Source organism: Falco biarmicus, chromosome W (genome assembly GCF_023638135.1).
Source record: "Falco biarmicus isolate bFalBia1 chromosome W, bFalBia1.pri, whole genome shotgun sequence".
Taxonomy (NCBI): Eukaryota; Metazoa; Chordata; class Aves; order Falconiformes; family Falconidae; genus Falco; species Falco biarmicus.
In genome coordinates this window covers 22,212,988-22,238,096 of record NC_079310.1, presented here as the reverse complement: position 1 = coordinate 22,238,096, position 25,109 = coordinate 22,212,988, and the positions used below count along the sequence as shown (strand labels likewise).

Below are 25,109 nucleotides of genomic sequence, written 5' to 3'. Positions count from 1 at the left end.
GCATTTCACAAGTCAATAAAGACATTCTTGGTATCCCACACAGGGTTGTTCTGGAGATAGCACTTTTTCTTTGCCCCTGAATCTGTTCACACCTCTGATTCTCAGCTGAACATGCAATTCTTCCCCCAAGGGCTCAGTGTGTGTTTGGTTTCTTTTATCTTCAGTCTCAGGGAGTTCTGGTTTTGCACCCATGCGGTGAGAAAACATCATACTTTGTGCAAGCCAAATATGTGAACGAGGTGAAAGGCAGAGACAGATGGAGCCACCTCTGTGATAACTGAATGAAATACTTTGGACATAATACTAAAGCACTTGCATTAGTGTGTGAGCTTGAGCCGAAAAAACTGATGCAACAGAGTTATTCATATGTTGATTTAGAGCATTAGTTTCTTCGCTCTTAACCTGCTGTTCCTGCATGCAAAACATCATGTGGGACTTTTAAAAACTAATTAATCTAGGCTGCTAACTACTTGACATCAAGGAATATATTTATAATCTGTGTTGTTTACACTTGTCTAAACTGTTATTTTTTATCATAGTCTCTCTCACTCTTATACAGAAGAACTGTTACGCATCTTTATCTTACCCCAAACAAGACTGGGGACTACCACAAACAGTTTCACTATTAGAAGCTTGTACATCTAATTTGATTTTAGTGGAACATACATAGAACTTCACATGATTCAGAGTCTGCATGTGAAACCTCAACCAAAAAATGACAATGGTAGTCCAGAAAAGTAATGCAGCTTTATCATAATGCCCTGGTTTCAGCTGGGATAGCATTACTTTTCTTCTTAGTAGCTAGTACAGTGCTGGGTTTTGGTTATGATGTGAGAACAACCTTGATATGACACTGATGTTTTTAGTTGTTGCTGGGTGATGTTTATACTAAGTCAAGGACTTTTCAGTTCCTTGGGCCCTGCCAGTGAAAGGGCTGGAGGGGCTCAGAAAATTGGGAGGAGACACAGCCAGGACAGGTGACCCAAGCTAGCCAAAGAGATATTCCATACCATATGATGTCATGCTGAGTATATAAACTGGGGGAAGAAGGAAGGGGGGAAAACATATGGAATTTGTCTTCCCAAGTAACCATTACATGTGATAGAGCCCTGCTTCCCTGGGGATAGCTGAACACCTACCTGCCTATGGGAAGTGGTGAATGATTTTTTTTTGCTTTGTTTGCATGGCTTTTGCTTTACTTGAGTTGCTCTTATCTCAACCCTTGTGTTTTACATGCCTTTCCAATTCTCCTTCCCATCCCTCTGGGTGAGGCCGAGTAAACAAGCAGCTATATGGTGCTTGGTTGCTGGCTGAAGTTAAACCATGACACAACCATGCATGTTCCAAGCATTGCCCACAACAAACCTTAGACTGTTACCACAGTCTAAAGTTTTTGTAGCCTTTACTTTAGGTTATGAAGGAGTATATGAGAAATAGCATCTCAGCACTATCAAAACTAGCTAGCTACAACAAGACTCTTACCATCACATACCAGTTTAACTTCAATAAGTAGCTCTCACACCTTACCCCAGCACAGCCACCAATCCCCCATGAGGTTTCAAAAGTTTATTTACTGTCCATGCTGTTTCTTCATGCTCTTCAGACCAGTCCACCCTGCTTCTTGCCTCTGCTATATCCAGATTCTTCTACCTCCAGGCTCCTCTTCCAGCCAGCTTCTCCTCATTCAGGCCCTCACCTATGTCTAGAGCACATGCTCTCCTTCCTCCCTCTGCTTCTTCCACATCAGTCTTCATCAGATCCTTCCCTTACATACCCCTTAGAGCTATTTCACTACTTAGCAGGAACCAGCCACAGCTGCACATTATCCACATCAGCCAACCCACTGCCCCTGAAGCAAGCCCACAGCTGTATGTTATCAATGTTAATTAACCTACCTTCATTCCTCTACAAAATGGGAAACTGAGGAAGCTGTTGTTTTCTTTCTTTCTTGTAAGGCAATCTGCCTTGCTGCTACTGGTAGGAATGTTTCATGCTAGGTTTTTTATGCTTGTTTTTGTTTGGAGAAGGTTTCCCTTGCTATTTAATTTGTTATCATCTTCATTTTTCCTATAGCTGATTACTTTTATAGGTCAAAATGTTGAAGCAAGGGTCTGTAAAACACATGCATATATGAATTAAAATAACTTTTGAAAATATTTGTTCTTACTCTGGAGAACACATTGTTAGGTAAATCCTTTTGCTGTCTTTCATTCCAGTCTCTTCCTGGGATACACTTGGTTTCAAGTAGTAGTAATCTTATGAGAGGACAAACCTTTTGTTAAAGCAAAAGTTGTGAGCATACCGTTGTTGTTTTTGTCATGTTTTACAGTGACATAACATCTGTTAGTGAAACTTTGAGTTTCCATTTTTATGTGGGGATTGACATCTAGTATCTCCCTCTCACACTCATTATAGTTTAATATGCCTCTGGTGGCTACAACTTCACTTAAGCAGGAAAACACTATGAAAATATTGGTAGTGGTCCTAGAAGTAGCTAGGATGCATGTTCCACCTTTGGTATCCCAATGCCATTGACATTGTCTAGGAGCAGTTACACCTAATATTTATAAATTCAGGAAAACTCAGAGAATTAATGGAAATGTTTGCTGAACCTAAGATGAGGTAGGTGCCCAGCAAGGTAGCAGATAGTGCTGGAGCTTGGGCTACTGTTGAATTAGAAGCAGCAACACATGCTGTTTGCATGGTGCCATTGAAGGACTGAGCCAAAACCAGTAGGATCTGGTAAGCTCATGGTGCTGGCAGTTTCTTTGCAATACTATTAGCATGGATGTGCTGGAATCTACTTTTGTATTTTTTCAATTTTAGAATGCCTGCTGTGTTTCTTTCCTTTTTAGCCAGTAACGCTGTCGGCTTTGAAGTGTTTGCAAAGCAGGGGGATGCAGGCATGTGTTTTGGACACGGGACCAGCTGTCTTTGGAGACAGACACCCTGCCGTTCCCACGGCCAGGGCAGAGGGCTAGAAAGTTGCCGCAGCCACCTTCCGTGGTGGGCTCCGCGCAATCTTCACCCGTAGTTCTCGGGTCCAGGACCTTACATCCAGTTTTCCCTGCCGAGCCGCAAGGCGCACCATTGTTTCCGCGGCACCCGGGGCGGGCGCGGCTGCGCGCGCGCGCAGTGTTGCTGTGGAGACGGCGCCGCAGGGGACGGGGGCGGGAGGAGGCGATAGGGTCGCCGCCAGCGCCCCGGAGAGGCGCATGGAGGCAGCCGCGCCGCGGCGGGCCCAGAACCCTCCCCCCGCCACTATTCCCTATTATAGAAGCGCTTCCGGCAGCGTGGACCACTCTGACATCATCCCCCGCACCCCGGTGACGTCAGCGCCGTGAGCGGTACGTGACGTCGATGCGTAGGAGAGCGTGGTGACAAGTGCTATTTAAAGCTCCTCGGGTGAAGGATGGAGGTAGACTGAGCAGGTGCCATTGCGAGTAGTAGCTTGTGGCTGTGTGCATGGTGGGACTATAGGGCCCTTCCTTGCTCTTCCCTTCCCAGGAGTGGGACGGAGGTGTGGGTTACAGGCTTGGCGGTTGCGCCAGCTCACCGCGAGGGGACAGGCGAGTGGAGGCGTAAGACGGTAGATGCGAGCGGGCAGAGGCAGCATCTCGAGGCCGCTGAAGTAGTCGGGCACTGCCTGACACGGAGCTCGCTTGCTCCTTTCGTTCCACCAGTGGGGCTGAGCCCGCGGCCCCGCCGCAGAGGAGCGCGGGCTCAGCAGCCTCTCCCGCTGACAGTGACCGACCCGCCGCGCCCCAGGACGATGCCCGCTTGCTCGCCGCAGAAAAGGGCGTGACGGCAAGAAGCGGACCCGCCGCTGCGGGAAGGAGGAGCGGCGCTCCGCATCTCTGCAGCCGGGGGTGGGCAGATCGGGGGAGCGCGGCGCCCCGGTGCCCGCGGGGAACGCGCGGCCGCCGCACGCCGGGAGTCCGATGCCGGTGCCGCGGCTCACTCTGCCTCCTTGGGAGAATGCATTGGTGCCCGCCACGCTGCTGGCGGGGGTGCTAGGGGAATCGGCGGCGTGGAGCCTTACGCGCACCGCCTGCCCCATCCCGCTCCGCCTCTGAGTCGCACGGAGCTTTCGGCGGCTGCTCACCTGGCGAGAAGCGCCGCAGCCGCCGCTAGCACCTCGCGGAGAAGGCGAGCGTCTCCCCGTCCGCCCGTAGGAGGGGACCCGTCTGTCCCCGGAGCTGCCGCCCGCTCGAGGGCTGGGGGTGCCGCCTGGGGGCTCCTGGCGGAGACGGCGGCCATGGGAGCCCGGCCCGCGTGGGGCGCTCCCTAGTGTGTGGGCGGCCCCGCTCGGCCAGGCAGCTGCGAGCCGGCGGCGCGGCGAGCCCAGCCCAGCGAACTGCTGCCGCCAGGGGGCTGCGGAGTTGCCGTTGCGGTGAGGAGCGCCCCGGGGACGTGGCACCGCCGGCCGTCATGGGGTAAGGATGTCGCGGGGGCCGTCGGGTCGGTGGGATGAAAGCGGCTGCCCGCGCGGGCTGTTGCTGCTCAGGCGGGCGCTGCTGAATGCGCGCGGAGGGGAGTGATTTTACTGGCTGGGTGCGTAAGGAGCAGAAATCCTGCTGCCATCGGTGCTGTGCATCAACCTGATGAAAGAAAAGGGGGACGCACCGTGATGTGTAGATATTTGCCTCCGCTGTAGCCACATCGGATCGCTGGAAGAGCCGCCTTGGCTTCCAGATCCCCACCGTGAGGATCCTCTCCCTGGTCAGTCCTGAAAACGACTGTTTTAAGCTCGGTGTGGCAAGGTGAAACTTAAAGAGCAGCGAAGGCTCATTTTAACTCTTCCGGAGTCTTCAGAGGATTAAAAAAAAAACTAGGTGTGAATTTCCCAATATAGTGAAGAAGTCTCTAGAGAAATCTGCTTTACAGCAGATCCCCTAAGTGAATTGGGATATCCACTTGAGTCTTTAAGGAAATTAGAAGGAATAAAATCTTTAAAATGAACCTGATCACATCTAATTGAGTAGCTATAAAAATGATATAGATACCTGTGAAAACTTTCCACAGTTGTATTCTTAGTAATTTGTATAGTGAGATGAAAAAATAAACCTTGTGCTTGCCTGATAACCTTTGAATAGAAAGGAAACTCATTCATGTTCAAAAGCGACAGAAAACCCAGTATGATTTGGCTAGCTGCAAGGTGGAGGCAGACTTTTAATGCATTAACAAGATGCTGTTTTTCTACGACTTTATAACAGTTCAGAGTATAAAAGTTATAACTCATGTCCTTTGTACTTTGGTCATGCAAGAATTTGAATGTGAAATATGGAACTTAAAAGCGTCTCTTTCCTCAAGCTGTTAATGACACTTGGAATTCTCCAATTTATTAACTTCTTTGTATGTAGGGTGATAACAGCTGCATCTGGCTCTGTCCTAGTCACTAGGGCTCACTGTACAAGATGTAGGAAGGAATGTCGTCTTAGGCTAGCTTTTATTTTCCTGTTGTTTTCCCTTTCATTTGAAAAAAATAATAATAATCCTAAACAGAATAAACCTGAGCTTGCAGCTGTCTACGTACTCAAGAAAGTGATAATGTGTTTCAAAAACCTGGCAAAAGGCTAAATGATGTTATAGTGGTTTTGGGATATATTAAAACTTCTAAGCAGACACAGAATTATGTAGCTTTAAAAATTCAAATAATGGAAATAATCTCATTTATTTTAAATCAATATTGTGTTTGTAGATGTCAGTTAAGTATATTGTATTCCAAATACAGATGACTGAAGAGGAGTACATTTTGTATTTTCTCTAGAATTAAATTGAGCACTTCTGAAAACAAAAACTTGACTTGCAAAACCAAAAATCCTTAATTTCTCAATTTCATAAATTCCGGTACTGCTAGTGTTTTAGCATGGTAGCTTCTTAATGAACAGTGCAAATCCATATCTGTAGAGGGAGCAGAAATAATCCTAAATACTGAAGGACTATAAAAATCATTTGGAGAAAGGGTATAAAGTTGGTGTCATGACTCTTAAGTAGTATCTTGGCATGTTAATGTCAAGAAGACAAAACTTGCAGTTTTGAAGACTCTTTAGACAGTACACGCTGGGGTATTACAATATAGCATTCCTTTGTAAGCTGTCTTTTAACAAGATGGTCAAAACCAGCAATGTAGGCATGTGTTACTGATAAGCTCTCAGCTCTCTGAGTGAATGAGCGCATCTAAGCCAGGGCCAGCAACAACTCTGTGGATCTGTGGTTAAGTATCAGACATTTGCTAATGTTCAGAGCAGAGGTCTTGTTTCAGTAGCTATTTTGTATTAGCATCTAAATGCAATTGCCCATGGATTTCAGACTATTTCTAGACCAAGATGTACTGGACTGTTAACATCGCAGTTATAAAAATAGTCTTCTGATGCTCTACTAAGGTCTTAAAATTGAGCATTCTAGAAGCCAGTTGCAAAATGTTTGATAATACATTTACCTGACCACAATAGGGTCAGTGTACTGTATTCAATATTTAATGGGTACTGCTATCTTACATAAGCTTGTACAGTGAGCTTGTAGTACCTGGCTGGTGGAGAGTTTACCGATCCCAATGGTCAGAACACAGAAAACTTGGGATGGGGGAGAGAAATCAGCTTACCAAACCAGCAGTAGCTTAGTCTCATTTTTTATAGTGAAGAATTTGCTGTTCTACCAGTGTAGTTCAGCCTGCTTGGCTCATTGAATACCATCAGGCAAGCCAGGTAATTATGCACTGTGTGTGCGGTGAATACCAAGCTGTGGGTAACTGGTCTCTGAAGCTGTGCTGCTATTAAATTTGTTTTCAGAAACTTCAGAATGGTCTATAGGGTCCAGTAGTTTAGGAACCACTCTTCTTAGTACTGTATCCTATGTGTCTGTGGGTATCCCTCATATCACAGGAGAAGATAAACAAATCAAGCCCTGGGGATTGTATAGGCCAGGCACTCTAGCATAGGATGTCCACTCTTGATTGTCTACCTGCCAGTCTCTTTCCCTCTCTCCTAGTTCTTCATCCCTGTTGCATAAAGACAAGTTCCTATCACTGTTGAGTGATATACCTTTTTTTTTTTTTTTTTTTTTTTTTTTGGTGTGGGGGGGCCTTTCTGTTGGATTGACCACACTGAATATAGTGTTCTTCAATAGGAAAACATTGATTTTCGTGTAAATATGACATCAGTATGTTCTGTCCCAGTTCATAACTTCAGTCTCTCTTGTATTGCCAGTATTGAGAAATGCAAAATTTGTCAGTATTGTGCAATTTGTTGTCTTTGAGCAGAGTTTGGATTATATTAAAAATCCTTAAATAGATATTAAGTAAACATACTCAGGATGTGTATTGATAGCCCAGGTTATTGTATGCATTGACCAGGTAAGTTTTGTGCTGAAAGCTGCAAACAGTCACCTTATTTTACTGGTCGTTGGTACTGCTTTTACTTTCTAGCAGGAGGATTAGAGGTTAGTATTTGTGGACTATGATGCATTGCTCAGTCTGGAATGAATACATTTCATGCAAGAAGCAGTATGGAAACTGCACAGTCATGAGTTCTGGTAAGATTGAGAATTTGGTGTCCTGTTAAACTTAATCTCTTGAATTAATTCCTGTTTTTTTTAATGAGTACTCTCTCTGTAACTACTTTATGTTCTGTGCTGTGGACAAGTATCCAAATCCATCATACTAGCTTTTCCCTTCACTCTTTACCTTGTAATTCCTCATCGTTCAGCAAAGCTTCTGTAAGATGTGCTAGTATGTTATCTTCATAAAGATGGTTATGATATGTGTCAATTTGAGATGTCAGATTTAGAATACTAGGGTTCTTAAGTTGGCTAGAGAATATTGTGGAAGATGAGTATTTCAGGATGTGTTTATTAGCATTGTAGTTACCTAAATAAGTATTTAAAATTAATTTTTGGCTGTTACTGATTGATCCACTCTGATCTCTTACCCTTGTTGAAGGTTAGTTAAATGCGTTTCTTTAAATCATTCAGGATGCGGAGTCCCATTTTGAAGAGATGATACTGTAGCTGTAGGGGAATTAACAAATCATGCTAATTCTAAACTCTAGGATGTAATAACTTTTACAAAGCCATTCTGAAGCTTTAAAAACTAAAAAATGTGAAAATCTATACTGTTTGAGCATATGGGATAGACAAATCTTTCTGTGGAAGTTGGCTTGCTACCTATTGACTTGCTTTTTTCAGGTGTTTCCAAACCAGTGTCTTGTCCTTAAACTTTTCAGTTTTCTCTCCCTAGCTGGGTAATAAGACATTAGCACTATAAAGTTGTTAGGAGCCAGAAGTATTGTTAACCGTTGAATTTGACCTGACTCAGGTTCTTTAACTTGTCTTTTTCCCTGCCCATGAGGCTTAATGATAGCTCTCCCAAAACTTTATCTTAGCAACGGTTCTATCAGCTGTGCTCATCTGACACAGAAATATTGCAGATAATAGAGCAGAAGGTACAGCTTCTTGGCAGTAGTTTAGTGTTACTGCAATTCCTGGTCATGTTGCTATCTCAAGGGCAAAATGAAATGCTTCTTGTGGGGAAAGCAATGGCAGCCAAGTAGTTTATACTATTTTCTGAGCAGTGTGTAGAGTATAACAAAACCAGATCAACATTGCTTACACACTAAACTTGATTTTTCTGAAAAAAGTTAGTCAGGTATAAATACGTAGACAGATGTACTGTATGTAAATTAGCTTGAAATGGTTAATAAACTACTTTGTCAGGCAGCACTGCATGGAGATCTCTACTGTGCTTAAATTATATTGTCATAGTAGTGTTATGACCATGAAATTTAAACTGGCTATTCTGGCCTGGCAACACATATATGTGTGTCCTGAATGCCATAGGGGATGATTTCCATGCTGATCCAGTGAAGGTATTCATAATACCTTAAGGTTGCGACTGATCTTTTTTAGTATTTCCATGCATTATAAAGATTGTATAGACCAGCTCTCTGGGTGAAATACTAGTTCTGCTGAAAATAAACATTTCAGTTCTTCACATTAATCATGTTGAGATTATTTTTATTCTTAATGTCTCAAGGCAAACATCAGATGAATGTTTTCTATGTGTGTGTGCTTGTGATTTCTCCCTCCCAAATAGTGCTTACTCTACTGCAATTCCCATTATCTTTGCAGATGTCAAGCCAATACTTGAAGTATGCAGTCTCAAAGCCATGGAGTTTGCAATAGCTTCAAATACTGTAACAGGCCATCACTTCTCATCAGGGGAGGCAATGACACCTAACTGGCTTTAGAGCGTTTCTGCTTGCTAATTAATAAAAGTAATAAGTCAAATTCAGGTATCACTTTTATGGGAATTTTGTTGGAAAACATTTATTTTTTATGATTTTCTTTTAAGACTGTAATTTGATTTAAAGCTCTTAGCTGATCACTCTAAATCACAGCTTTCCAGTCTGCAGAGTTTTTTCTCTCACATATTCTCACTCCTCTCTTCCAGTTGCTGTTGTGCAGCAGTTTTTTCCCCTTCTTAAATGTGTTATCCCAGAGGCGCTACCACTATCGCTGATTGGCTCAGCTTTGACCAGTGTCAAGTCCACCTTGGAGCTGGCTGGTGCTGGCTCTGAAATGGGGGAGGCTTCTGGCATCTTCTCACAGAACCCACCCCTGTAGTCCCCCTTGCTACCAAAACCTTGCCACATAAACTCAATACAACATTTCACAGACTTCAGTTTTCTGAGAATAAAAGAGCCAGGTCAAAAAATCTTTATTAGAGTGCTTGTTGAGAGAGTAAGGGATCAAGTCCTAATAGTCACAGGGGAGTCTGTTGGATCAGATGTTCTGCATCAAAAGCCAGGAAGTTTTCAGGTGGAAGTTTGCTTTTGTTAGACACTGGAGGTCCAACTGTGACTTAGAATTTGGTTTTAGACAAATTTTTATTACTTCTGCTATTAGTACAAATACTTAAAAAACAAAACAAAAACCACTTGGTGAAGAAAAGGAGAAGGGGTTGTCAGCATCACCAACTCCCTATTAAATTAACAGTATGGGATGGTGTGATATGCTGTTTCTTTAGGATGATACAAAATAATGCAGGTATAAAATTGGATGAATAGGAAGTTCTCTGTCACATTCCCATTGGAATGGGTACTGTGGTATTTGTTACATCTTTATTCTTTTTGTGTGGATAACTGACTAGCTGAAAAGGGTCACATAGACATAGTCCAGCTGGCTGGACAAAAATGCACATCGCTCTCAGCTTATCTGAAGTAAAGCAAAAATATACTATCCTTGGCTGTTCTTGTTACACAATAACAGGAAGATCGTGGTGGGAAAAAGAATGGTACAGGTGGGAACAGATAACTACAGAAGAGAAACTAGGGGCGGGCTTGGTATTTAGGCAACTAACCAATAATGAGCTTAACTTTTGTAATATGTATGAGCTAATTATAAGAAGGCATAAAAGGTGACTGTAAGGTACAATAAACGAAGTCTGCTGCTCACTCATATTGAGTGACTGTGTCTTCCCTCCGTCGCGACAAATGGCGCCCGAACAGGGACCCTAGAGAGGGCTGAACCTGCGAGCCACGGTTCGACAGAGATTCGGGTACCGGTGCTGAAAGCAGCGCAGGAGGCGGAAGGGCACAGTCCCCGCGCCCGGGAGCACCTACAGAGGGTCCCGCCGGCCACGTGTCGCCGAAGTCTCGCAAAGGCTGCAACAGCGCTGACGAAGGTATGGAGAGACAAGCGACGTACGATTCGCTCATATGCTTTTTAGAAAAGCGGAGCGTTCGGGACATAGATTGTAAAAAGGAATTACTCGGGTTATTAGCGTATGGGATAGCATCCGGGTCCCCGCGGCAGCGGCGAGCGGCGGCGCAGCCCGGCAGGCCCCTTCCCGGCCGCGGTTTCTCTTCAAGGCGGCACCATCCCCCCCCCTCCGATCGGCGCCATGGCGATGCAAGCGGCCAAGCGAGCTGACATCCGGCTGCCCCCAGAGGTCAATCGGATCCTCTATATTCGAAACCTGCCGTATAAAATCACAGCGGAGGAAATGTATGATATGTTTGGGAAATACGGACCTATTCGACAAATCAGAGTTGGAAACACTCCTGAAACAAGAGGAACAGCTTAAGCTTCTCAAGGAAAAATACAGGATTCATTACAAACCCACCAAAAAAAAGTGCTTCAGATGTCCCCTACAAGAAATGGGTTTCTGCCTTGAACTAGCAAACATCTCTGTGCTTAAAGAGAAGCCTTTTTGCCTTGATGGAGATAATTTATGCTGTATTCTGTATTTATGCTGTATTCTGAATGTGGAAATTGGTTGGGATTAGGAGGCTGGCTTAAAGGCATTTTGCAAACGGGATTATTATTTTTGATCATTATTGTAATAATAGTTTTTTGATCAAAACCAGCCAAAATTATTTGTAAGCATTAGGCATATCTGGAAGAGAATGCCTTTATTTGAATCAGCAGTTAAGGTGTAGTTTAGTCTGAGGCTGTGGTTTTATCTGCTTCTGGTGAATTTTTGAAGTGATGAAATCAGAGATACAAGGTATACTAAGAGTTATGAGGTAATAAGGTAATAATCTAAGTAAGGGTGCTGTCTTTTATATCTACAAGTGCAATATGCTTTTATGTAGCAGAGAGAAACTTTAACAATAATGTTGCTTGAGCGAGATGTGCATGTGACAACTTGGGAAAAGGGATATCACAACTGGAGTGCAACAGTGTTTCTACGTCTGGCAGAGTGAAATCTTTCAAGCCCTGAGTTTAGACAGTCTAAAATAAATTGTTAGTATTCAGAAAACCCATCTTAAGCCTCTTTTGCTTACATAGTGTTATGGAAGTCAACTGCTATTGTAGAGAATTAATGATTTTTAATACATATTAACAAATACTACTATTTTAACTTGAGGCAGTTGAGCGAGAAATACTCACGTGTAGCATTTGAGGGAATGTCAGCATAAATCGCACTTACATTAAGACTGCATTTTTAATTACTGTACTCGTTAAGATTCGATGATGCCATAAGGCTAAGGCCTTTTATCACAGATCGGTTCTGAACTAAAAGGTGTGTGCACATGTAGGTATGCACATTTGTGTTATTTTCCTTAATTGGCTACAAAATAATATAATTAGGTTGGGGACTAGATCTTGGGAATTTGTCTATTATACTTCTGTTTGTTAAGGAACGTGCATAACATACAGCACCCATGTAGGCTTGGCTTGTGGCATAGTTGTCAAATTTAGCATAGACATTCAGACAGATAAGCAACGTACTCTTGTGTGTATCACCTACAAGCCATTATGGCTTACTGTGTAAATCTGTATGTAACTATTGAAAAATCCACTTATGAATGTATATAGCTTAGAACTAATTTTTTCCCTTTGTTAATTCTTTGATATCAATGAGGTATTCTTCAGAAAATGTATGGACTGGTCGGTTGCATAAGGGCAGTTGTTATTTGGACAGAAAATTGTTAATGGTCAGGGATTTTCCACTAAAATATTTGCAAATATTCCTAGTCAAACATCAGTTTGGTTTCTTTTGGGGTTTTGAGCTTGCATTAGTCCATGTTCAGAACTTTAAAATTACCTTTGAATTTTTTAAACTTTTTATATCACTGGAACAGAAAGAGCATCTAAATTAAAGCTTCAAGCTAACTTTATTTTTCAAGTATTTCAGGAATTATACTTCTGAACTGAGATTTTATAAGTTGGCTGTGTATTTTCCTGTGTTAAAACGCTGTTATTGAAAATGGTCAACCAAGCCTATGTCGCCCAAAATAAAAACGGGGGAATTGTGGATAACTGGCTAGCTGAAAAGGGTCACATAGACATAGTCCAGCTGGCTGGACAAAAATGCACATCGCTCTCAGCTTATCTGAAGTAAAGCAAAAATAACTGTCTTTGGCTGTTCTTGTTACACAGTAACAGGAAGATTTTGGTGGGAAAAGAATGTTGCAGGTGGGAACAGATAACTACAGAAGAGAAACAAGGGGCGGGCTTGGTATTTAGGCAACTAACCAATAATGAGCTTAACTTTTGTAATATGTATGAGCTAATTATAAGAAGGCATAAAAGGTGACTGTAAGGGACAATAAACGAAGTCTGCTGCTCACTCATATTGAGTGACTGTGTCTTCCCTCTGTCGCAACATTTTTGTTCTGTTTTCCACAGGTCTATCTCTCTTCCCTAATCCCTGTATTCAGATTGTTTTTCTGACATTGATTTGTACTTAACCACATTATAATTTAAGGTTGCCATGGCCAAACCTAAATGCATAATTGTCTGCCTTCACTAGAAGTAATACCACTTCTCTGGAGTCTTTTCCTGTAAGATATTTTAAAGGGACTTCTATATGAACCAGTTACAGAATAATTTCTAATAGTAAGCAACTTTTACAATTTGGACAGTAATTTAGAGCATGTTGTGATTTCCTATTCATCAGACTAAAGCTACTAAGTCAATTTGACTTCTAAAACCAGCTATGACTCAGTCTAACATGAGTGTCACCATTGTGCAGTGCAGTTTGACTAAGAGGGGAGTCCAGCAATGCTCTTGCATATTTATATACCCTTTAATGTTAGAAGCAGTTTCATCAATTCAGTGAGGGATTTGCCATTGTCTTCTAAAGTTATTTGATATCTAAGGAAGTTTAAAAATCTAATATTTGAATAATTCTTCAGTATTTTCAAAGTCTGATCTGTAATTTCATAGGATTGGAATTATTTAAAACCATGCACTGTATTTCTACTGTCTTTGAAACTTCCTTGTTCATGTAGAGCTAATGAGCAAAGAAAAAATGTGGATGAAGCATAGATGCTGTAGTGTGGGCAAAGCTGGAGGGGAAGGGACAGAATTTATGGGCTGGGGTTTGAACCTTTCCTTCCAAAATATAGGCAACACCGGGCATCAAAATATCTATTGTTTTATAAAAATAAATGTTAAAAACATAGACTACAACTTACCCTTGGAAAAGCAAAGTATTGGTGTTGGCCAAAACTGATTAAGCCAGCAAGCCTAGCAGCTGTCTTGTGGCATGTGGTGACGCAAGGTGAGGTGGACTGAAAAAAACCACTATGTCTGCGTGGCTGGGTTTGGACAAAATGGCCTTTATTGTTTATACAAACTATTTATATATCTTAGACAGTGCAGGTGTTAGACCCTGATAGGTTTTTGTGTCCTTCTTGCTTGCTATTTGCTGTTGCTGTAGGTGCCCGTATGCTGCGGTTCTAAGTTCCCATTCTTCACATCCTGTTTACATACCTGACAATTTGTGGCTGTCTTAAAGGTACATGGCTAAGTCTTTGAAGTCAACTAACTCATCTGCAGACCCAAACAATCCCCCCTTTTTGTTTTTTGAACAGCTAGTACCAGGTTTGTCATGTTCTGCAGGGCCCTTACAAACATGACGGCAACCAAGGCAATAGCAAACAAACAATACTGCCAATTGAGTGAATTGATGCCAAAAAGGCTGACATAGTCTCAGATTTTGGTAACATGTTGCTGCAATGGGGGGCCTAAAATCCATGCAGCACATACCATCAAAATCCTCACAGCCGTGTTCTTGAGCCAACAACAAAAAGCCAATAGTTGCTCTGTTTTGTATGTAATGGTGGCAAATTGGACTCACATTCTTAACTGCCTAATAAACAAGGTGATTTAACTCTTTAATGCTTTCCTTGCTGTTACTCCGGATAAGAGAAGAACCGCTGCAATACGTTCCCATCAGTTCCATAAATCAACTACATCATTACATGCTTCATCCAAAGTTATATTGCTTTTAAGTGCATTATGCTTATCAACATGTTCACGTGTTGATTTATGTGGGTGTCAGGGTCCCATCATAGCCTCCTATTACATTAGCATCTACACAAAGACAACTATCGACATTCAAAGTGCAAACAATATTGGCTTCTTTTGGGTTAACATTATACAGAGGTAAGCAATTATCAAAAATATCAAGACTTTCAGTAAGATTCTTCATTCCCCGCATACATTCACTTTTTTGCAACAATGTCTGCAAGTCAGTTTCAAGGAAGGGCACACCAGACAAGGACTGGTTCAGTAAGGAGACCACACATTAGTTGTTGGGTTGACTGGCAGCAGCAGCGCTCCCACGGTCTGGCACGCTAAGCTCAGGCCGCACACAGCGAGCAGGTATCCATCGCGGACCTTCATCTGTAGAGACACAAGCATAACCTCTCCCCCAAGCTAACAATTCATGCGGTCCTGACCAATGCCTGGTACAAGGGTCTTTCATGCATACTAAGACACCTTGGTGCTTTTGCTGCTTGTCACCAATTGACACAAAATGTCACACAATCGGAGGCACTGCGTAGTTGGCAGAGATTTTCAGAAACTTCAGAACATAACATGCTTTCTCTATTTGTGCCTCTGGGGTCATTCCCTTCATTCCCCCCTCCTCTTTTTTTTTTTTTTTTTTTTTTTTTTTTAAGTTAGTGCTGCTGTATTAATAGACTCAAACCAATTTATACCCCCAGCTAAAAATAAACACGCTATGCAGTCTTTGTTATTTGAAAGGTGATAGGTTAAAACTACTTGTTCACACGCTTCCATCTCCCCTATGATTGGTCCCAGTGTGGACACTGCTCCCCCCTTGTGCAGGCATCCTGTTTTTTCTCATCTTTCTGTCCAACTCTCTTACCTCTGCGAATACAGTTTCTTTGTCTCCCTTGGCCTTGCATATGTCTTTCACAACACTTGCAGCTTGTTACAGTTTCGGCCTGCTCGGCCTGCTATTACAACAAAGTTACTTGGTCTGGATTGCTCATAATATGTCCGTTGTCTTCCAGCCATTCCACAAATCCCCCTTTTTGTTTTTGAGCGATCCAGACCCCTTTTATTATTCGGTTCATAATTCTTATAAAGCAATTCCACACACAGATCAATATCATTAAAAAGATTACAATGGCAATTAATACCGTTATCCCATGAAGAAACAAATCTTTTAACCATCCAGTAATTCCTAAACTCTGTAGCCAGTCCATTAACCCGTTCTCAATCTTTGTAGCCTGTATATTTTTCTTAACTCAGCAAGCTGCATATGAATACAGTTTGAGTGATCAGTCAAATTCATACAACACTTTCCTTAGCACTGTTCACTATAGGCTACTCTTTACTGTTCATGCTATTTCCTTATCTTCTAGGGGTGAGATCACATTCCTCCTTTGTTTCTGTCTCATCCTAGTTTCTTCTCATACTCCCTTAAAGTTATTTAATTCTTTGCTGCAGGAACTCAGCTGCACATCATTCAAAGCAAGGCCAAAACTGCACATTATCAGTGTCAAAACAACCCACTGTCTCTGTTATGTACAATTCTACAATTCTTTTTTTTTTTTTTAAACAGCAAAATACATTTCAACCGCTGTAATACAGTCGATTATAGACAGCTTTTCTGCGTGACAGAACACAGTCACCCCGTACTGCGAAACAGTTTTCTGCACTACTTTCCAAGCAAATGGTGTATGAACGTGAGGATTATCAGCAGCCGCATCTCCCAATACAATAGGATATGCGTGCGGTGCATGGTGGAAGGAGTAGGAAGATCAAGGAGCGGTCCGCCTATCTGTTCTACTAAACCCCAGTTCCCGTCTCTTAATGCCCCATCTCTTACAGCCTGCCAAAATCGCCGAGGGTCGCGCGTCATTACCGTACCACTGGAAACTGGATTTTTACCACCTCCACCTTCTTCATTGCCTGTGACTGATAACGTTGTCGTAGTTGGACCCGAATCCGGGTTTTCGGCACTTCCACCCTGCGCAGGCAGGGCCGGCGGCGCCAAGGACGCGGGCGGGGGGGCCGGAGCCGAGGGGGGAAGGAGTGTGGGCTGGCACAAATGTTGGGGTGAGTCAGGGGGGCTGGGATCAGTCCACCGAGGTTTCTGCTTGTCGTCCTCGGAATCGGAATCAGTATCCAGTATAAGTCGATGCAGTTGGAGAGATTTAGGGGATTCGGGGCATTGGGGAGTGGCACCTGGTAAGGGACACAGACTCTCCCCCTCCCCCACCCCCTCATCCTCTTGTCTGTCCTCTTCTGGAGGGGGATACAGGGGAGGTTTGAACGATGTACCCTCATTCGCATTGTGCTGACTTTTTAAGCCCCCACTTGCGTCTTGCGGTCTTTGCAAGTCTCCACTCCCATTTTGCTAATTTTGCAAGCCCCTAGTCGCATTTTGCTGATTTTGCAAGCCCCTATTTGCGTCTTGCGGATTTTTGAAGTCCCCTACAGCATGTCTAAGCAGTCCCCATGTAGGCAAAAGCCCCGACGCCTCTTTGTCCCCTTTTTCCAGAGCTTCTGACAGTGTTGATCCTAAATTGTCCCAGGTCCACACACTAAGAGCAGTCGCAGGGGACACTTCCACTCCATGTGTTCTGGCCCACAATAACATATTTTTTAACCGAAGCCCATCTAATGTAATTCCACGCTTCTCTAATACTAATTTCCACAGTGATAGCACTATGGTATCTTCTTTAGATAACTTACGCCCCATGCTGTCCCTGGTGGCTCACCTTACCGGTGTCACGTTCTCCCGGGATCTTGCAGCTGCTCGCTGTGCTACTCCGCTTCACCAGGCTCCGCCTCCCCAGCAACCCGTTGGTCAGTCTCAGGATCTGCTCCTGACACCCCTTACCGGGGTCACATTGGCACAGTCTCAGGGTCTCTTTTTGATACTCTTTACTGGGATCACATCGGCACGTCGGGGTCACCAAATGTGGTGATGCAAGTCGAGGCGGACTGAAAAAAACACTATGTCTGTGTGGCTGGGTTTGGACAAAATGGCCTTTATTGTTTATAAAAATTATTTATATCTTTTGGACAGTACATGTATCAGACCCTGATAGGCTTTCTGTATTCTTCTTGCTTGCTATTTCCTGTTGCTGTAGGTGCCCGTATGCTGCGGTTCTAAGTTCCAGTTCTTCACATCCTGTTTACATACCTGACAATTTGTGGCTGTCTTAAAGGTACACGGCTAAGTCTTTGAAGTCAACTAACTTGTCTGCAGACCCGCTGCAGACCCCAACAGTGGCATATCAGCAAAGCCTTGTCTTCTGATCATCCATGACAAAACATAAATTTCATATAAATGAAAATATGAGAAGATCATTAAATCACTTTATTTTGACTTGCTGTATCTTATGTCCATTAAGTACTGCATGATATCTGATTTCAAGCTGAAACACCAGTTGCTCAGAACTTCAGCTCCTTGAAAATCTAATGTACAGTATGCAATGATGTTTCTTTCAAAGGTAGATGTATATTTTTTTTTCTTAATATTATAGGATTAATGAAAGGTTCTAGCCCATTTTTCTCCCCTCAGCTAATGAAAAATTTCTGGTATTATTTGTGATGATACGCTAACTCAGAAGTGGTCAAAGATCTAATGCTAAAAGCTGATTGTTAAATGGGAACAAAACAGTTTAGAAAACAGCTTGAAGGCACTGCTCTGTGAGGTACTATGTAGCTATAAAACATATTCTATAAACTAGGGCATTGGACTTTATAGGTAAATAGGTGCATATATGTATTAACTTCTAATTGAATACAGAAAAATTTCCAATCTTTTTAGGAACAACTTCCTAAGCTTTTACTGACCATGAGTAAACCTTACTCAAACTGAAAACATAACAGCAAAAGTCTAAGAATGTGAGTGTAAAACTAGATAAACTGCTGGTGGTATGGGAGAGATTTTGATCTGGTTGCTCAATTGTATCTTCTACTTTTTTTACTACCTCAAAGCTTGGTTTAAAGCATCAAAGTTCTTATTATATGCATGTGTTATAGAAAGCAATATCTTAAGATGTGCTCATTTCATAAGTATGCTGAGTATATTTTGTTCAAGTTGTGACTTTCTGTCCAGAAAAAGATTTTTTTTATTTCAGAGCAGTGTCCATACAAGAAGCCAATGTTATGCAATACTGTTCCACAAGCTACTGTATACAGTATTTATCAGACTTCAGAGCATTTATAGGAATAAGGAAAATTCTGTGGTTTTCTATTGCTTTGAATTGTGTTTACAGAGCTTGTTGACTCAGACTCCTGAGAAACCATTGGTCATGTTTGGATGCCATAGTTGACAAATTAGTTTTGACTATAGTTGCATTTTTAATCACTCTCCTTATTTCTTTTCAGGGATCCCTCATGAAGCTGCTTAGAGTAACAAAAGCTTGCTACAGCTTTAAAAACAAGCCAGGGAGAGTATTTTTTAAGACTGTAGCCAGGCATTAGAAGAAAGCTATAGTCTTGGCATGCTGTCATTTTGAAAAAGCAAAAAGGTCTTTGTCCTGTCCTAAATCTGAGGATAATCAGCAAATGCCTGAGAGATCACGCAGGGGATTCATGTTGTCTGATATGGGGAGAAATCACCTTGGATGAGAGATGTTATAGAGGTTCAGAACTCACTGTGTGCAAAATTACTACCTGTAAAAATGTGTGTGTGATGCCTACAGAGACTGCCAGAGCCCCTGTGCTGTGTGTGAAGGATGCTGCATGGCAGGGTCTGCTGTGCCCATCCTGGTCTCCCATCCCCTTGCCACAGGGGGGCACTTGAGAAAGTGGTCAGTGCTTGGCGGTGCTTTTTTTTTCCCTGCTCTTTTTTTTTTTTTTTTTTACTCCTCCATGGGCCACAGTCTCCTCAATGTTGTACCTGCTCCCATGTCTGCTTGTCTGCTCTCTGCTCCTGCTTGGGCAGCTCTTTGCTCTAGCCCCTGTGTCTTTTTTTTTTTTTTTTCTTATGTTTTCCCAGCCCTAATTCTGTTCTGTTCTTGTGTCTGCACAGGGCAGTCCCTGGCTTCCTCCTACACAGTGCAGCAGCACCCCCACTACCAAAACCCTGTCAATTTATCCCAATATATGTGTGTGTGTAACTTATTTATTTTTTAGCATCATTAATGCACCAAAAGGGGGAGGCAAGTAGGACATCAACTAATGTTGTAGAAGTTCATACCTTCTTTTCAGTGGCCTTATTGTTTTTACAGTAACTAAGACAACAGAATCCCGGCCTTGAGAAGTTGTAGATATTATGGCAATGAAAATAACTTTGGAGTCATGGTAAACAGTGTGGGGAAAGAAGAGGAAGGAGGTCTTTAGCACTACTGTTGGCATGATCTGGAAGTACCAGACACATCAAAGAATAAGACTTTTTTAAAAAGAAAATGCTAATTATGGATTAGCAAGGACAGTTCTTTCTAACCTTCTGTACTAACTTAAGCTGCTTTTGTGAAAGCTTTAATTAATCTCACATGTAGAGAAAGGATCCCTTAGGTTCTTATATTCAGTAGTCTGCGATTTTTTGTAAAGGATGTGTTAAGATATCAAAATGGAAAGAGGAGATGAAAAAACTGTTCATTCAGTTGTTAGGACACAGGCTTTTCTCCTAAGCCTAGCCTAGGACTGATCACATATCATATCAATGAATGGATTTCTGTATCAATGATTAAAAACTGCTGTGACTCTACCTCCTTAAGTGGTACTTCTCATCCTTCTTTAGTCCTCACATTTTCACTTAAGTCAAGGAGGACTTAGCGCTTCTTTTTAGTCTGCATTAGACTGCAACATTACAATGGTCAAAGTGAATTAAGAACAACAGCATTAATGTTTCTGCCATGCTTGAGCAAACATTTCTAATAGTCAAACTGTGTTACTATGACATTCTGCTTATTTTTGTTCAGCATCAGGATTTTTCTGGAAAAATAAATTACTTCTCTTTGTAATTAGTGATGAGTTCTTGTCTTAGTTCCTATTAGTGTTTTTAATGAATACTAAATACTTTGTGGTAGTGAAGGAATGGTAAGAGAAAGCTGAGAGGAAGACAAGGAAGAGTAAGGAACTGATAGTTGTTTTTACAGGACTGTTTTTTCTTATTTAAAGTTGTTCTTTTCTTCATTTTCTCTCAAATATATAGGCAAAAGTACACTTATATTTTTTATATATATATATGTTTGAGCACTTAGCAAGGGAAAAAGGAAACTACTCTCCTATTTAATATAACTAATACTACTTCAACTGAGTTAATTGAAGCTTCCAGATTTGGAGGGCATCGTGTCCTGTGTGGATAATGGAAAAAACAAGTCTCATAGTAAGGATAGTTTAGCTGAAGTTGTAAATCTTGTATGTTTTACATATTAACTTTTACTTGTTTCTGAATGTTTTAGTAAATCTAAAATTTAAGTAGCTCTATAGTATGTTGCCATAGAAAAGTACAGATGACCTAATTGTACAGCAGCTTCAAAGGGCTTTAATTGCAAATCAGTGACTGATTCTATAACACATTTCATCCTGTAGACATAAGGTGTGTAACTTCCATTTGTTTGAAGAAACAATCAGTATAAATGTTCATCATCAAGTGTCAAAATGTATTCTAGTTGGTTTAATTCTAGAGGCATCTGAAGCTTAGCATCATTATTGGAAAAAACTCCTAATTACCCCAGTAATTTGGCATAATCATGATTTTTCCAACTAGTTTAATGAAGGGGGCTATGTTTTTTGCCATAGAGTGTAGATAGCTTGTTATTCAGCAAAGCTGTAGTATCAGTTAAAACACTGAAAGAAAAGACTGTAACTCTAGTTTATCAGAAGAGATAAAAAAGTGCAGGTAAGCTTTATTAATGCTGTTCTGTACCTAACTGTAATGTCTATGCCAGACACACACATGCCCTAGAAAGTGCTCTGGTTTGTCTTTGCAAAACACTGTTGAGCAATCAGCAAGAATATGCTGGGGCTATAGAACATTTTTGTGCTGACAGTAAAGGAGAGCAGCGACTCAAGGCTGAACAATTGGACTTATTACTGACAGTCCTGCTTGCTTTAATTGTATAGTTTTTGCCTACCTTTTACATATGAAAATCCTAACCTGTGGTATGTTGAAAGCCTCAGTTGTGTGATAGATTGTTCTGTGACAGAACTGAATAGCATTTCTGGTCAAATGTGTATTCACTAACCACGCATCTATGGTTTGGATTCAGTTCTTTCATCTTTTTAGTTAATGTTGTCAGAACCTGTATTTTCTCCTTCCAATGTCAACCTTCATCCAAATAATTGTCAGGCTTCTAAGACTTTTGTTTTGATAGGCACTTTAACTTTCCAGAGTTAAAGAACTGCTTGCACTATGGTAATATGCATCAAATTACATTTGGGTTTGCTTAATTGGGAGGTAAATGGAAAATGTATCTACTCTTGAAGACAAGAACTAAAGTTTAGGTATGACTGAAGAAGTAATTGTAGAGATTCAAAAGAGCAATAAGAATTAGTGTAAAGGTTATGTTAAGCAAAAGGGCTATAAAAGTCACCTTTTGTCATGGTTTAACCCCAGTCAGCAAATAAGTACCACTCAGCTGCTCACTCCCTCTCCCCCCCCCCCCCCATCCCGGTGTGATGTGGAGGAGAATTGGAAAAAGGTAAAACCTGTAGATTGAGATAAGAACAATTTAATTATTGAAATAAAGTATTAAAAATAACAACAATAATAATTGTAATAAAGGGGTGAGAGGGGAATAAAATCCAAGGAAAAAAAACCCCAAGTGATGCACAATAGTTGTTTGCCACCTGCTCATTGATACCCAGCCAGTCCCTGAGCAGCAATCAACAGCTCCTGGCCAATTCCCCCCAGTTTATATACTTGGCATGATGTTCTATGGTATGGAATATCCCTTTGGCTAACTTGGATCAGCTGTCCTGGCTATGCTCCCTCCCAGCTGCTTGTGTACCTTCTCACTGGCAAAGCATGGGAAACTTGAAAAGTGCTTGATTTAGAGTAAGCATTACTTAGCAACAGCTAAAACATCAGTGTGTTATCAACATTATTCTCATACTAAACCCAAAACACAGCACTGTACCAGCTGCTAAGAAGAAAATTAACTCTATCCCAGCTGAAACCAGGACACCTTTGCATAACCTTTGTGTTTGTGCAAGGGATTGGGATCAGGAAAACAGCTACCCAACCTCCTATAGCTTGGTGATTTAGAGGGAGAAGATGAGTTGACATACAGTGACATTTGTATGGAGGACTAGCATGTGCATTAATTTCCCTTGCCTACCTTCCTCCTCCTTTAGCTTTCAATGAAACAGTGTTCTCTTTGATCTGTTCTGTATCACTTCCAACATCCAGCAGAGGAGAACACCACATCTTCTGGCAGATGGGTTTCAAGGAGGCTTAACTCCTAGCTGAGTAATATGATTCTGCTGCTGAAAGCAACTGGTCTTGGCTGCTCTTGCTGCCAAGCAGTAGAGATATTTCTGAGAGTTTGCATGTACCCCTTTGTAATAAGGCCAGATTGAAACCCTTGGACTATGAGTACCCAAAATCCTAATTTTTTCTTTTGCTTTTATTTGGGCTGAAAAATTTATTAAGAATTTATCTCTTACTTAAAGGGAGATGAGGGCAGGGACAAAGGATATGTTTCTTCACATCCTGGGAATGGGAGAAAACAAAAGAGTTCAAAAACCTACAAAGTTAAATTCAACTTAAAGTTCTGGGATTTGATGGTAGCATTCCCTGAAGAATACAGCAATTTATTTGTCAGTAAAATGTAGCTAAATTTAAACTGACAACTATCTTAGCGATACAAAAATATTTTTAGATTTCTATGCAATGCTATATGTTTTGGTAATGATTATGGGGAAAAATAAGTTGTAAATTCTAAAGTTCAGTATTTTTTTTTACCTTACATAATTTTATTTGCTAAGCAGTTAACTTTGAACCATGTATGTCATACATATTTAGTGTTGCTATGAAAATGTTCAGATGTGAAGCTCCAAAGAGTGAGTGTTTCACAACACATGTTCCTGACCCTAATTAATGTTAGTTTTAGAATAATTGCATTGAATCAGCCAGTTCAGTTTTAGATTATGGCAAAACATTAATTAGAATAATCAAAATATTAAAAGATTTTTGAGAAGATGAGGGGTTTGAAGTAGTATACATTCTGCAATGTGCAGTGTAATGAGATGAAGTTATACATGTATTGATGCTGTTTAGTTTAAAGGGATAGATGAAGGGTGAGGGCTGGGGAGGTGATGGGGCAGGGCTGAATGTATATTTAGAGATGACTGTCTTTACTTGTAGCTGGGTGCTGATTTTTGCTTTAGAAGGCTTGCGTTTTGCTTGCATATGTATATTAATGCACTTATCTGCTCTATGCAGCAACACATACAGAAGTTCTTAGGAAAAATTTATCATGCAAAGTGAAATGTGTACATCCCAGTGGGCACAACTGGCAGATAACTTGTGTGCAACAATATTACATACAAATCAGATTCATTACTTTAATTCTCTGCCCTTCAGGGAACAACCCATCTTCAGCACCCGAGCTCATGTCTTCCAGATTGATCCAAACACTAAGAAGAACTGGGTTCCCACCAGCAAGCATGCTGTTACTGTGTCCTATTTCTATGACAGCACAAGAAATGTCTACAGGATAATCAGTTTGGATGGCTCAAGGGTAAGCTTTATTTCAGAGAACTTGCTTGCTGATAGACTTTTGTATTTATTTTCCAGTCTTATGTCCTTCATGTATCTTTTCATATGCTTTTGTCATTATCTGAGTAACAGATTACTGATGTACATTGCTTCATTACATATTTTAAGTGTTTATGGAAAAATACTATTTTCCATGAATTCATATTTACTTTGATAAATCTATTGCTGAATTTAAGTGATAACCTGTTACTTAGTAAATACTTTGAGCAGTCTAAAAAGGCATTCCCTGTGAGATGCACTAAAAAGTACAAATAGGCTTACAATAACCTGTTTTCACGTCTGCATTCAATGATGTTATCAATATCATTGGCTTCAGCATTATGAAGGACACCTGGTTAGTGCTTGTAATCACTTAGTAAATCCTTCTCTGTTACATAATCTTCCAATTTTTGCTGTAGAGAACATGGTGATTCCCTCCTAATAAAGCTCTCCATGGTAAGCTTTTATCAAAACTCAGTTGGGTTAGGTTTGGGTTTTTTGGGGGTGGTGTTTTTTTGCTTGGTTTGGTTTTTTTTAAAATTAGGAAATATAATGTGTTGAGCTGCTATTGTAAGAAGCCTTGTCTAAGAAATTAATTTGGAAGACACAGAGAAAATATTTGACTGTTCTTTAGGTTCTACCCCAAGTGGGTATAAACCGAGTAACTTTATAAATG

General features: G+C 41.3%; 1 protein-coding gene across 3 annotated transcripts in view; it reads left to right on the top strand.

The window, feature by feature from the left end:
- The first annotated feature begins 3,194 nt into the window (after window positions 1–3,194).
- LOC130142020 (homer protein homolog 1-like) overlaps window positions 3,195–25,109 on the top strand; it is a 122,071-nt gene continuing 100,156 nt past the window's right edge. For 2 of the 3 annotated variants that reach the window (XM_056323418.1, XM_056323417.1), the window contains exons 1-2: window positions 4,332–4,436; window positions 24,260–24,416. In XM_056323418.1, the coding sequence (XP_056179393.1) occupies window positions 4,432–4,436; window positions 24,260–24,416 (162 nt within the window). In that variant the 5' untranslated portion in view covers window positions 4,332–4,431. Of the gene's footprint in view, window positions 3,348–4,331; window positions 4,437–24,259; window positions 24,417–25,109 lie in introns of those variants that run through there. The other variant, XM_056323420.1, reaches the window with a different exon arrangement.